Source organism: Arvicola amphibius, chromosome 17 (assembly GCF_903992535.2).
Source record: "Arvicola amphibius chromosome 17, mArvAmp1.2, whole genome shotgun sequence".
Lineage (NCBI taxonomy): Eukaryota > Metazoa > Chordata > Mammalia > Rodentia > Cricetidae > Arvicola > Arvicola amphibius.
The window spans coordinates 29233131-29247215 of record NC_052063.2 but is presented as its reverse complement, the minus strand read 5'-3'; the positions used below and the strand labels follow the sequence as shown (position 1 = coordinate 29247215).

Below are 14085 nucleotides of genomic sequence, written 5' to 3'. Positions count from 1 at the left end.
ATTGTAAATATATCCAATTAAGTCCTCGCAGGAATGAAGATAAACATTGTCCTGGCAGTTCTTAGAAGGTCCCATTGTGAAACCTATTTTACAAAGAGGGTCTCTTATTAGGATCTCAAAAACAAGAATGTCAGGAAAACACATATCAGTTTCCAGGACTTAATCTCTAGATGTCCTGAGAATAAGTAAGCCCCAAATTCAAAATTCCTGATCTTCCAATGAGGTCTTTGGAACTCACGAGGTGTAGCAAGCATTGTGGTTAGTATGGAATACAAAAAATGCAATGTTAGGCTGTGTTTGATAAAATTACAATAAGGAACAGAAACTTCATATCTGAAATTATTTTAGCTATACTTTGAAGGTAAAGAATATTTAAGGACATACATTAGAATAGGGTTTGATGGCATGTATGTTCCTTCTCTCAGATGGGTATGTTAAGAAAAAGAATCTATCTACCAAACTGAAGTGGGTTATGAAAATTTAAACAATAACGTGACGCCCACTGGAAGCATCTGGGAAGGCTACAAGGGAAGTCATTGGATGTCGTTCCACTTTGAAGGCCCCCCAATGTAAGAGCACACGAGAGAGCTACAGACTGCTAACTCTCAAAGAAACCAGAATGAGACAGATTGCTTCCTGTTCTGTGAAGGGGGTGGGGGGTGGGGTGTCAAGAAATGTGCTGAAAGCCTTCAAGCCAGAGATTCCAATGTAAATTTCACTTCTCAGATTCTGTTTTCAAATTCTGCCAGCATCCAGAGGTTCCAGCGGGCTTGGTGGGGGGGGGGGGGGATTAAAATGGGGGCAAACGTCTGCAATCAGTCTACACTAGCGTGTATTCCTGTCCTCGCTACTGGATGTCTTTGAACCTTAGCAGGCTGCCTTTGACTCTTGTAACGTCTATAAGGCATGTTCTCAGTGTTCCTAGGCCGTATTATTACTGTGGATCATTATTATCCATTAGGATTATCATTGCGTGTGTATGATGCATGTGTGCATACGTGTTTTAGTTCTTGCCTTCCCATCTCATTTGAGTCAGGACACCTTTATTGTTTGCCTTTGTAGATGCAAGTCTAGCTGGCCCAGTAGCTTCTTCTAATTCTCCTATCTGTGCCCTCCTTCTCACTGTAGGAGGACGTAGATTGCAGATGCCTTCTACTGTGGTTTTAATGTATTTCGGGGCCCACTTTTATGGCAAACACTTTACCCATGGAGCCACCTTCTCAGCCTTCATCGTTATAAGGCTTTACTTATTTTAAAAAAGAGATGGGAGCATATATTATATTCAGTGCATAAATGACCTTATGTCACTACCTCCCACTGCACGCTTTGGCACTTTTGTGAGCCTATTACAGAGGCAGTGACATGGTGAAGGGTTGATATATCTCCATAGCAACTGAATTCTCAATTATTAGAATTGGAGGACAGAAGATTAAATAAAGTATAAAAGGGCTTTCTAAGTAACACAAAATGATTACCCTGTTTTCTCTTTGAAATTAATGTTATGGGTCCTCTCTTGCATCTAATTTTATTTTTTAATTGCTAATCTACGTGTGTACAGTAACCATCTCAACAGGAAAATGTGACTGCCTCAAGCTTCTCTTTCTACACCAGCCAACACAGAGTCCCTCGTTCTTATCAGATCTGGAGTTTGTAATAAGTAATCTAAACTAAAATAATCAGAAATAGGCATCATTTCCCCCTGGTTTATATAGCAAGAAGTTCAGCATCATTGTGAAAATGTTAGTACATGAATTTACAGCTTTGTGCGTAACCTAGTGAAGTCTTTCACTACAGCCTTTGCTAAACAAATAACAAAAATCCCAAATCTAAGCATTTAAAAATTTGAGCAAAATTAGAAATTCCATTTAGAGTGTTAAAAAGAAATCAAGCATGTCTATTAGCATAAACCTCTATTGTTAGTTACTTGAGTGGTCGATGCAGGAGAATCTCAAGCTGCGGACCTGTTACAGTCACAGTGAGTTCAAAGCCATCCTGGGCAACTTAGTAAGGCTGTGCTTCAAAACAAAAAGCAAAAGGAGAGATGGGGATATAACTTATGAAACTGTACATTCAGTCCCCAGTACTAATACACACACATACAGGAATATTTAATATGTGAATTGAGCTGGGAAATGCGACATCCTTTTTTGTCTCAGAGTCCCCTTTAAGAACCCTGTAGTTACTATTTCTGAGGCCAGATATTTTTACAGCATCCTTTTCCTAGTAGGTAGCAAGCAAATGTTATGGCTATTATTACCATGGCATTGTTCTTCATGTAACCAAGGCTCAGAGATCCCAACGAAGCAACGGAGGGATCTGAGAACACAAAGGCTCATTCCTCAATCGCTGCACCTTGGGGTTGAAAAGGCATCTTATTAGAGGGGTCCTCAAGTTCATGTGGGTTCCCAACAGTATCGGGACACCAACTGAACCCAATATATTTGTCACTGACTTTCAAATGCACGGAGGTATTATTGTGAGCCATGGAATTAAAGCTAATTTACAAACGAGATTCAAAATGTAAGGCATGAAATCGTTTACTCCCCAAATGGGGTCTTTGTTCAGAAGGGGTTAGGCTCCACCTTTCTTTATGCTAATAGGCAGAGAGGCCGAGAGTGGACTAATGGTCACAGAAAGCTGGAGGAGAGGTAGGATCTGCTTCAAACATCTTGGCATAGGGTCTGGTGATGCCCGACTACACACAGTGCCTGGTTCCTGTACCCTCTCCCACCAAACAATCCTCAGTCCCAGTTGCTACAGCACCTTTTTGTCTTTTGATCAAAAATGAAAACCATAGGGAAGAGGGGATGAACCATTAATACTCTTCTAAATAAAACACGCGTGGGTGCTTTGCACTGAATTTGAACTACTTAGAGAAAAAAAGAGACCCCATTTTAGCTGCAAATATGTTCAAAAGTATTAATAAAGTAGAACCACAGACTTATGAATCTGCCACAAGAACTGTGGCATCTATTTATGGAAACTGCCTGAAAGCCAGGAATGATAGTGCTTTGCCAGAAAATGAGGAGCCCACTGGAAGGCTGTGTGACAATTTTGAACTGGAAACATCCATTCAGCCTACGTGCTGGGCCCAAAACCGGACCACTTAAGTTTGTTGCTAACATGTAACTTTGTGATTTGAGTACAAATGACCTTCTCTTGTCTGGTTTCATAACAACCAGCATGTATTGTGATATATTTTTTCCCAGTCAAGAGTTTTTATTCTGACCAGCACTCAAACTCTTGACTTATCGATTGTGAGATAAGTCCCCACATCCAAGTCAGTGTCTTGTTTTTTCTCGGCTCTTAGCCATCTTTGGCTTATCTGAGGAAACAGCTGTGGAGATGGGTAGATTACTTGTCTTCTATTCAAAGACAGCTTTCACTCTAGAGCCTGTGATGGCCTCAAACTCTCTCTGTAGTTCAGAATGGTCCCCAGCTCACTGCGATTCTTTTGTTGTGGTACCACAAGTGTTGGGATTACAGCTGTGAGCTACCATGCCCAAAGTGAAGGGTAGACTAGAGGATGCCCTGTGCACAGGCTGGAAGACTTGTGGGCAGAGGCCACTGCTAAAATCAATACAAAGTTTAACCTGGGCCTGGTAGTGCATGCCTGGAATCCCAGCTAATCAGGAGTTTCAAGGCCTGACTGGGCTACAGAGAGTTTCAAGTCAGTTTGGGCAGCTAAATTAAACTCTTTCTCAACAATAAGAAACCAAAAAAATGCATTGGGGATATAGTTCAGTGGTGGAATGAATGTTTGCCTAGCAAATGGGAGGCGTTGGGTTCAGCTTCCAGTAACACACACACACACACACACACACACACACAGAGGGTGAGAGAGTTCAAGCCAGGACTGTGGGTGTAGAGTCTTATCTCTTACTACAGACAGTATTTATTAATCCAAGGACAGCCTCATCCTTGTCATGGTCCCCATTATGTTCAGATTGTTGTTCCATCTCAAGTCCTTTGCCACCACCAGACTTTAGAAGAATAACGTGTATTTCTTGTACTTCTTTCTTTCCCACCCTGGTGTTCTTTGAGAGGATTTTTGTGTGGTTCAATGAAAGGGGAAGAATATGGCAACAATTGGAAATCAGCGTCTGCTGGGGAACTTTGGGAACTTTTCAGACCTTTAAAGCTTCTTGAGAAGACTTGTTTCTTTTCTTTCTTTCTTTCTTTCTTTCTTTCTTTCTTTCTTTCTTCCTTCCTTCCTTCCTTCCTTCCTTCCTTCCTTCCTTTCTTTCTCTCTGTCTCTCCCTTCCTTCCTTTCTTCCCCTTCCTTCCTTTCTTACTTCCTCCTTCCCTCCCTCCTTCCCTCCTTCCCTCCCTCCCTCCTTCCCTCTCTCCCTTTCTTCCTTTTTTTTTGCCTGAATAGTAACTAAAGGCTCTGACACTTAGCAGGCGGTCAATAAATAATCATCCATACATTACAATCATTCGTAGAGGGACACACGGTAATGAGATACACTAGGGCGCTCCTCTATTCACCACCAGGTACCCTATGACACGTTCAGTGACATTTGTTGAATGAACGAATGGATGGAAAACCACTCTGAGCAGACATCTCTAGAGCCTGGTCCACAGCCTGTTACAAACACCCATCTTGCAGTCACTCCAAGGTAATGCTCATTCATTTCAAGCAATTTCAATGTATGAGTTGGTATAGATCCCACCTCTGTGGTGAGAGAGAGCTTCTATTTGGGCTAATGCTCTGCTCTCACCACCTAGAAACACCTTAAGTTTTCCTACCAGGAGACTCCCATTTTCTCCTGACCTTTCCCTCCCCTTGTACACTATGGATCCATAGGACCTGATTTTTCCCATTACAGGCATCTCAAGCTGGAGTTTTTCTGCTTCCTGACAATGTCCCCAGGTCTTTTCCACCGCATAGAACATGACCAGTACCTGGTCTGCAAGGCCATTCCAAGGTGTGCTTGGCATCTTGATTCCCTTTCTCTGTGTCTCTTAGTCAAAATGCAAGTTCTCTATGTATTCCTAGCCTGGGAAAGTACACCGCCTCTAGCGTTAATAGTGGAAGGGGATATAAATTCTTAACCCTTCCCTTGCAAGCCTGTGCTCATGCTTCTGTTAGGCCAAGCCTGGCTTGCTAATAGCAGTTTTATATTGTATTTTATTTATGAGAGACAGGGTCTCATTGTAGCTCGGGCTGGCATCTAAATTCAGCGTGTGGCTGAGATTGATGTCAAACGTTCTGTTTTCTTCTGTTTTCGCCGGCAAGGGGTGGGATTTGGAGGTGTGTGCCACCACGTCCGGCTAAAAGCAGTATTTTAGACATCCACCCTACACAGCAGAGACACCCTCCACAGAGAGATCGCCTGGTGGCCGGAAGCTTTCCTGTGCTTCTCAGATGGCGCTCACCTCACCCCAGGTGATTAGGAAACAGCTGTCATTCACACTAAAACGGTTTAAGCCCCATAGTGCACTATTGCTACTGCATGCTTTTAATTAGCAACACACCACCCATGTGGTGCGACACAGACAGGCAGTTTTACAGCAAACATCGCCAATTTCTCTTGACTTCCATTTGTTATTCAAAACGTTTGAGTTAGAAATCATTAGTCCTGGATTCCTCTTGAATCCACCTTGTCACTTCCTAAGCCATATGATTTTGAACAAGTTACTGTCTGTCTGTCTTTTATTTGTTTTTCATGTTCGTGGCTTGTTTGTTTTGTTTCATTTTTCGGGACAAGGTCTTTCTTATGTGGTCCAGTTTGTCCTCAAACTCAGGACACAGGTGAGGGTGCCTTTGAACACCAGATCCCCCTGACTCTACCTTCCTAGTGCTGGGATCAGAGGCAGGTGCCACTATGCCTGGCCTAATGTCACTGCTTTATCTGGGGGGGAGGGAACCTAAGGAGTGGGCTCCCTGCGTCACACTTTTGAGTTTGCTTTGTGAGTTAGAGGAATTATGTGCTTAGCCGACCATGGTGGAGTTTTCCTAAGGAAACACATTTCTGTCTGCTGACTCGCACATTCTGGAATGTCTGAGAGGTCCTAAGTAGCAGGCTAGGTTGGCCAGGAAGATCACAGAGGAAGGGTGGAGGCTGAGGAGGGATTAAAGAAAGATACAGTGCAAGAGAGTGGGGGTGACAACTGGGCTTTCTAAGACTGTATTTTCTTCCCTCCCTCCCTCCGTCCCTCCCTCCCTCCTTCCCTCCTTCCCTCCCTCCTTCCCTCTCTCCTTCCCTCCCTTCCTCCCTTTCTTTATCCTTCTTTGTTCTTTCTACCTCTCTTCCTCTGTTCCTTCCTCTTTTTCCCCTTTCTTCTTCCTTTCTTTTTTTCTCTTTCTCTTTCTCTTTCTCTTTCTCTTTCCATCCTCCACTTTCATGGTCTCACTGAAAAATCAAGGCTAACCTCAAACTCAAAATCCCCCTGCCTCAGCCTCTTAACTGTTGTGCCAACAGACCTGGTTTGCTTTCCTTTTACTGGCCAGAGTCAAAGGCATGGCTGTTAGCGGCAGCCAGCCCGCAAGTGGAATTTTAATGGTAAACTCTATCAGGAGAACACTGACTCAGTAGAGCAAGAGTTGAAAGATGGGGAAGAAAGAGAAGGAAGATGAGGGGAAAAGAGGAGGAAGGATTTCTCTTTTGCTTTTCATCACTCTTAGGGAGCCGGGCAACTAAAGGAAGAAACACACAGAGGGAGGCAGGCTGGGGGAAAACCTCTCAAGGAACCTCATTGGAGAGAGAGTGTCTCTTTTCAAACAAGCAGCTCCAAGAACGAACTTACTTACCGAGGTCTTAGGAAATCAGTTAAATATATTTGACACACGCATTGGCAGCAACTCGAGTCCAAGGGCAAACCAGATAGATCAGCAGGGAATTTGGATATGTTTTAAAGCATTTATCAAGAATAAAAACGTCCAGCCCCGTGGGAAGACCTTGGTACTGATAGAAGGCCAAGGCCAAAATTTCTGGCCATTTGCTGTAGGAAGGAAGGAGTAGATAGAGTAGGAGGCATTTTGATATTTGATTTTTTTAAAAAGTGTTGTGATTCCTTTCAAAAGTAGAGAACAATTCAGTGGGGTGGGCAGGGCAATGGATTGGGAAGTGGAGACCAAGGCAGAGGTCAGGCTACAAAAGTGAGTAGGGGAGGGGGAAGATGGGGGGTAAGCTCAACAGCCACTGGAGCAAACCATGTGCAGACCTAGCGCCTTACTCAGTGTGCAGTCTGAAATGACATCAGGGCAGGTGTTGCTGGCTACTACCTTGGCTCAGAGTTGCCCTCTATGCCCATCGGCTGGCGTCCATGGAATTCTGGGACTGGAGAGGGAGAACAGCATCCGACTTGGAGCTGTGGGTCAGAGAGCCTCGGGGACTTGGGGGTCCCATGCTGGGGCAAGCAACACAGCAGGAGTTCTGGGCTCCTCGGGCTCCTCCACGTTAGGACCCAAAGGGTGCAAAGAGGTCTCCAAATCGGGAGAAACAGTCAGATCTTCTTAAAAATGTTTGGTTTCAAATCACATTTATTTAGTTACTGTGTGTGTGTGTGTGTGTGTGTGTGTGTGTGTGCGCGCGCGTGCGTGTGTGTTTTAGGGAGCTCACTAAGGCACATGTGGGGAGAGCTGAGGACAACTTGTAGAAGCCAGTCCTCTCATTCTTCGATGTGGGTCCTGGGGATTGAACTCAGATCCTTGAGTTTGGTCCCAAGCACCTTAACCCATTGAGACTATGTATTGTACCGGGTGCAGGCCAAAGGATCTTTCAAGTCTAAGATGGCAATTAGGAATGAAGAGTGGGAATGTTGTGATTGATTTTAGTATGTACAGAATGAAGATAGGAAAGGATGTAGCATTTGAAATATGCAAATCAGATAGAGAGGGTAAAGTTGGGCTAAGAAATGTAGGCTGAGGGCTTAACCACGTTACAGGTTCCATCCCACTGGAATGCAGCTTGCGAACCTGTGTGGTATATCCACGACTGTATCACTGGTAGGTGCATATTTAATGCATAGACTACCTACACTGACCGTCACTGGAGTTAAATTTGGTTGCATGCTCATTATGTGGGGAACTTCCCATTTATAGTTTTTGCCATCACAATGGGAAGTATATACTGTTATTAATTTCGTTTTTCAGATGAGACAGTGAAGAACTGGAAAAGTCAAGGAAGCTGACTAAGGCCACACAACTGGAAGCAGGGAAAGAGAAGATGGAGACACAGGATTAGAGCCAGAGTCTGACTGCGATGATGGCCAGGCTCTGCTAAACCAAGACACAAAAGGAAGGACAGACATGTAGAATAATTCAGATACTAATAACCAAGTGACATTTACTAGAGGCTTCTCTGTGCCACATACTTTCCAAGGTCCATATATATGGCACACACACACCCACACAACACACCCCCACACACCCACACACCCACTCACATACACACGACACACACCCTTATTGCATTTCCAGAATACCCTTGTTTCCTTTATTGAAATCTCAGAACTCAGTAGGCATTCAAAAATATTTATTGGACAACTCTCTCTCTCTCTCTCTCTCTCTCTCTCTCTCTCTCTCTCTCTCTCTCTCTCTGTGTGTGTGTGTGTGTGTTTTAAATTTTAGATAGGGTCTTGAAATGCAGCTTGTACTCACTAATTTAGTTCAGGATAGTACATTCTCAGCTAGCACGTTCTTCTTGCCTCAGCCTTCAAAGTTGTACTGCCACATGTGCGTGCACACACGTGCATCCAGTGTGTGATGTGGGAGAATCTTCTGTTTGAGTTGATTTCATTTGTTGATAAAGAAACTGCCTGGCCCATTTGATTGGCCAGCCCTTAGGTAGGCGGAGTAGACAGAACAGAATGCTGGGAAGTTAGACAATCGTCATGCCTCTCTTCAGTGAGACAGTCGCCATGAAGCCAGCCACCAGGTCAGACATGCTGAATCTTTCCCGGTAAGACACCACTCATGGTGTTACACAGATTATTAAATATGGGTTAGTCAAGATGTGAGTAAGAGGCTGAAACTAATGGGTTAGGCAGTGTTTAAAAGAATACAATTTGTGTGTTGTTATTTCAGGTCATAAGCTAGCCGGCAGCTGGGAGCAGGGTGGCGGGAATGAAGCCCGCAGCCCCATCACTACAGAATGGCGCCCAACGTGGGGCGCGCACATGTGGCAGTACACGATTAATGTTAGGTGTCTTCCTCAGTCACTCTTCCCCTTGCATTCTCTCATTGAACCTGGATTTCATTTTCTGGCTAGTAGCTAGCCAACTTGTTCTGGGAATCTCCTGCCTCCACTTCCTGCTCTCTGGGATTAGGAGTTGGTTGTCATGCTCACTGATGATTTTTGTGGTTCCTGGGGATCCGAACTCTGGTCTTTATGTTTGTGATGGCAAAATGCTTTCAAAATGCTCTACCTATAACACATGTTCTTTAGTATGGAGACCCAGGACCTTAGAACTGTCATGTCTATGAAGTGAGGTGGATTAGATGAGTCTGTGGGAGACAGTCCTGAGCTCTCTATCACGCCACCCCATTTACGTACCTGTCTACGCGAAGCTGGCAGACAATACTCAGGGCATCCACGACTCCCTCTTCTTTCAGCTGCTGACAGCCAATGGATGTGGCGATGAAACATCCCGTCCTCCCAATCCCTGCACTGAATGGGAAACAAAAGGAAGGAGAAGATAAGGAAAAGCAACAAAGCTAAGCTACATTTTTTTTAAAGTATACTTTTGAACTTTGAAACTATGAGAACTAATAATAACAATGATAAAGCTGCCATGGGTTAACAATCATACATCTATCCTGTGCTGTGCTTAAAACAGGCTCTTTGGTTTACGTCAAGCAGTAGAATGAGTGGTGGAAGGAGGTGAGGGGTTCGAGAATGTGCAGACTTTGCAACTCTCCTAGAAAGAATAATTAAGGCAAGGAATAGGCAGTCAAAAAAATGAAATATTTAGACACACTACAATGTTTAAATGTGAACAGTGGAAAACAAAATGTCAAAGAGAACCAAGCCTGGAGGACAAGAAAGATTGTATTACGACAGAGACGGGGGGGGGGGGGGATTCTGGGATGAGGACTGATCAGGAGATGTGGTTAGATGCTGGAGTCTAGTGAATAAACAAAGATTCGCTTCTATTTACAAGAGTGGATGGGATTGGAAGCACATATTTTCCAAGTCACTTACATTGAGATGGTAACTTAATAGAAATACAATGTGTTTTATTTATGTGAGTTTATGTATTTACCTGCCTTACATAGCAGGTCTATGGGATCAACTTTAGCCCCCACCCCTTTTGATTACCATTTTTATGTAAATTTCTCTCAACTCTGTATCTCAAGTCCCCAAACTTCTCCTAGGTGGAACTCTTAATGTTACTGTTTTTCACAAGTTCGATATACTTAAATATATGCATCTCTTTATCTCTCCCGCAATGGCATTACCCACCAGCTACAAGGTTTACTAGCCTAGGGATCTTGGCTCCATCTTCCCCATCTGCACCTCTCTCAGCCCCCCTATCTCATCTGTCATCATGCCTTCTATTTTCTAGCTCAGCTGAGCCTTTGGGATCCGTGCTTTCCTGTTTGTAACACATATGCATGCTCAGTGTGTCCTCATTTCATGATCAGCCTGTGTCATCATGTTTCCTAGTTCTCAAGTCTTTTCTTGGATTGGTTCATGGTGCAGCTGCTAGCCTCGCTGTCACAAGCTAAGAACATGATCACGCTTTACTCACTGTTGCTGGCTCCCATTGATGACAACACAGCATTTAACTTACTCATCCTGGTACACGTGACTTGGAAAAATCTTAACCTAACAAACATTTCAATTTGCAATTTTTTTTTTTGGTTTTTAGAGACAAGGTTTCTCTGTGTAGCTTTGGAGCTTGTCATAGAACTCACTCTGTGGACCAGGCTGGCCTCGAACTCACAGAGATCTGCCTGCCTCTGCCTCCCAAGTTCTGAGATTAAAGGCTTGTGCCACCACTGCCCAGTTCAGTCTGTATTTTTTGTCTTTTTTCTACTATATGTCCTACTATGTTTATTCTCATGAATCATATTTCTCATATTTAATGTGATTTTTTTCAGCTGAATATGACTAAAACAAAATGTACAAGGAATGGATCTCCTTTAATTGAGATATCCATAAAGACTTTGTTTCTTTGAAGAAATAGGATTTCTGCCATATCCTAGAATTGGCAGGTTCTCTATCACGAGCGAGAACATATATCCCAGGTGCAACAATATTATGAAGAAAGAATTTGATGCAAAATAAAATATGTGGCTTGTGACAGGCAGTAGATTAGCTTCGATGGATAGACAAGCAGGAAACAAACCAGGCGTGGAAACTAAGATGCTCCATGAGAGGCCACAAAGTGAGCCACATCCTCTTGAGAACGTTTAAAAGAATTTGATGGGAACTCTCCAGAAAGAAGCTCATGCATGCATTCAAACTTGTTCAAATAATGTCAAGGAATTTGCTCATCTCTAGGGTATCTGCAGAGCCAAGGCTAAGGTCTCTTGCTTCAGGTGTTGTGAACCCATCCACCAGCTTTGAACAAGGACTGCAAGCCATGCAGACATTTGCAGGAACATCATCTCAGAGAAGCACACGGCCAGAGTAGCCCGAGGGAGAAGGGTCTGTGTGTGCAATTAGCCAACGAGCTCTAAACTACAAGGATGAGGTCATAAGGGCCCCAGACTAGGATGGGTGGACAGGAAGTGTGATTGTGGGAGATGCTTTGAAGAGAAAGCCAATCTGGTAACTGATTAGATCCTGAGCTGGGAGTTGAAAAGAGGCACAAAGATAACTGTCAGCCCTGGATGCAGTGTGAAAGGAACAAAGAAGGCCTCATTCTTAGAAGTAATCATCAGAAGGGGGCCTTAATTTTATAGCGGAGGGGCCTCTTTCAGCTTAGAAATCCTAAGTGCTTAATGATTTTGGGTGGAGGCCTCCAGTCGTAAACTATGCCCAACCAGCTTTTCCCTGTTGACTCCGAGGGTTTAGGATAAAATCTAATGTTAGGAATGGAGTAATGCCACTTTGGTAAATAGACACACATACATAAGAACGTTTAATTAATCCACAAAGCTTCAAAACAGGAGAGTAAGATAAATCTAAAATCATGTGTCTTATTAAACTTTTTCTTAGGATATTTAGAAGGTTAAATAAATCAACATCAATTATTTTAAAAAATATAGAATACATGGCATCATATAAATGAATATGAATTACTTGTGTTGCTCACATGAAATAAGGGGGGAATGTCAGTTTTAGGGGGTGAACATCAAACTAGACGTGAGGAGGAGAACCCCACGGAACACTGTTGTTGCCATCTGCGTGGCCTCTGTGACCTGTGTGTGCACTTGTTTTCCTTAAAACAAACGACCACTTGCCCATTTCCCACCTCATAAATCATTTTCCATCTGGTTATCATGAGATAGCATTGAAAATCATTAATGATTCCACCAAATCTGTCATAATAATAAGCACCATCAAGACATACGGTGTCTTAAAACAGCAAAGCTCCATCAATAATTAAAGGTATCTGCAATTCTCAGTGTGGAAGTGACTAACGGGACAGAAATGAACCAAAGGAGTTCCAGGTCGGATATGGAGGAAGGCCTCTTGCTTACTCAGACGTCTATTTAATACTTGAAACTTTCGGACTTTGTTGCATGCTAAAAAGTGCCCCAAAAGGTCTAATTAATTTCTGTAAGCACCATTTTGATAAAGGCTCCAGTATTAGGATGTCCCTCCACTTTTAATAAATACTCAATTGACTACAAATTTACACCCAGGAAGCTAAGCCCTCCTTCTCCACGTTCTGCGATTAGAGAGGAAATAGCTGTTCTGGCGGGAGGATCGGTTCGTGCCTTACCTGCAGTGCACAACGACAGGCCCTCGACCCTCAGAGGCAAGTCTGTCTTCTTCTACGTCCAGCATGAGCTGGAGAAGGGGCTGGGCACTGTCTGGGGTTTTGTGATCAGGCCATGAAGTGTACCAGTAATGCTTCACATGCTGGGTGTGACTTCCTTGCTGGAAATAGCACAGGCCATCGAATTAGTTATTCACTCGTGAAACTAAAAGGCACCCACCCCACAATGCTGAGCGACTTCCCTGGCTCCTGTCTTACTGCCAGCTAACTTCTAGGTAAGGAAAAAAAAAATCTAGAAGTGTTTCAAAATTACCCTCTCACCTCAAGAAAGTTTTACTGTGCGTGACCTGGCTTGACAGGGAAGGTTGAGTGTTCACCCTCTAAAAAGTGAGGTCTGCATATGAATTCTTCATATAGATCACATGTGTATTATAGACTAAATATATATATATATATATATATATATATTTATAACATGCTTTAGTAGGTGAAAATGTTGCTATTATTTGTGACAGGGTCTCACTCTATAGCCCTGACTGTCCTGGAATCGGCTTTGTCAGCCGGGGTGGCTTCGAACTCACAGAGATCCACTTGCCTCTGTGATGGGATTAAAAGTTTGTGCCACCATGGCCTGCTTAAGAGGGGAAAAATCTAACAGAAAGAAAGGGATATGTTGTGTTTCCTGTTCTCTAAATCTTGATAGATCATAGATAAACATATTAGCCAATATAAGAACACTTGTTTGATATTCAATAAGAATTGTTCTCTCCTCATCTGGGATGCTGGTATTTGACAGCAGTGGGGAAGCTTTGCAGTAAAGGAGCTCTGTCGCATCCCTACAGTGGAGCACTAAGAGTTAAGGCTCACACACACCATTGCCCAACCCAGAGCACAGGTGGGAGGCCCATTTCTGATCAGGCATTTTTTAAGCAGGTTTCCGGCCAAGCCTCCCTCTGCTACACCTTTGAAGAGCAAACATCCCTGTAGCTCTCCCTTCATGGCCATCTTCTCTGTGGTGCTTCTATCCCAGCAGCAGGCTGTTGAGAGATGGACTGAGGTCTTTAGGTTGATCATTCTTTAAAAGCAAAACTAACACCATGGCAATGCTGGCTAGCACCTGTTAAGGAAGAGCATATCTCTATGGTGGAAGCTGGTCTAGGGAAGTCCCTGTGAATGACTGTCAACTACAAGCTTTTGAAGTTCTCATCAGCATGGCAGGCTCTTGTTGCCTTCTACAGCCAT

The 14085-nt window shown here is 43.5% G+C and overlaps 1 protein-coding gene across 1 annotated transcript in view; it reads right to left on the bottom strand.

The window, feature by feature from the left end:
- Ptprr (protein tyrosine phosphatase receptor type R) overlaps window positions 1–14085 on the bottom strand; it is a 234067-nt gene that overhangs the window by 8448 nt on the left and 211534 nt on the right. Inside the window, exons 12-13 of the mRNA XM_038314810.1 lie at window positions 12847–13004; window positions 9504–9617 (exon numbers count right to left, since the gene is read on the bottom strand). Coding sequence (XP_038170738.1) covers window positions 9504–9617; window positions 12847–13004 — 272 coding nt within the window. The remainder of the gene's footprint in view (window positions 1–9503; window positions 9618–12846; window positions 13005–14085) is intronic.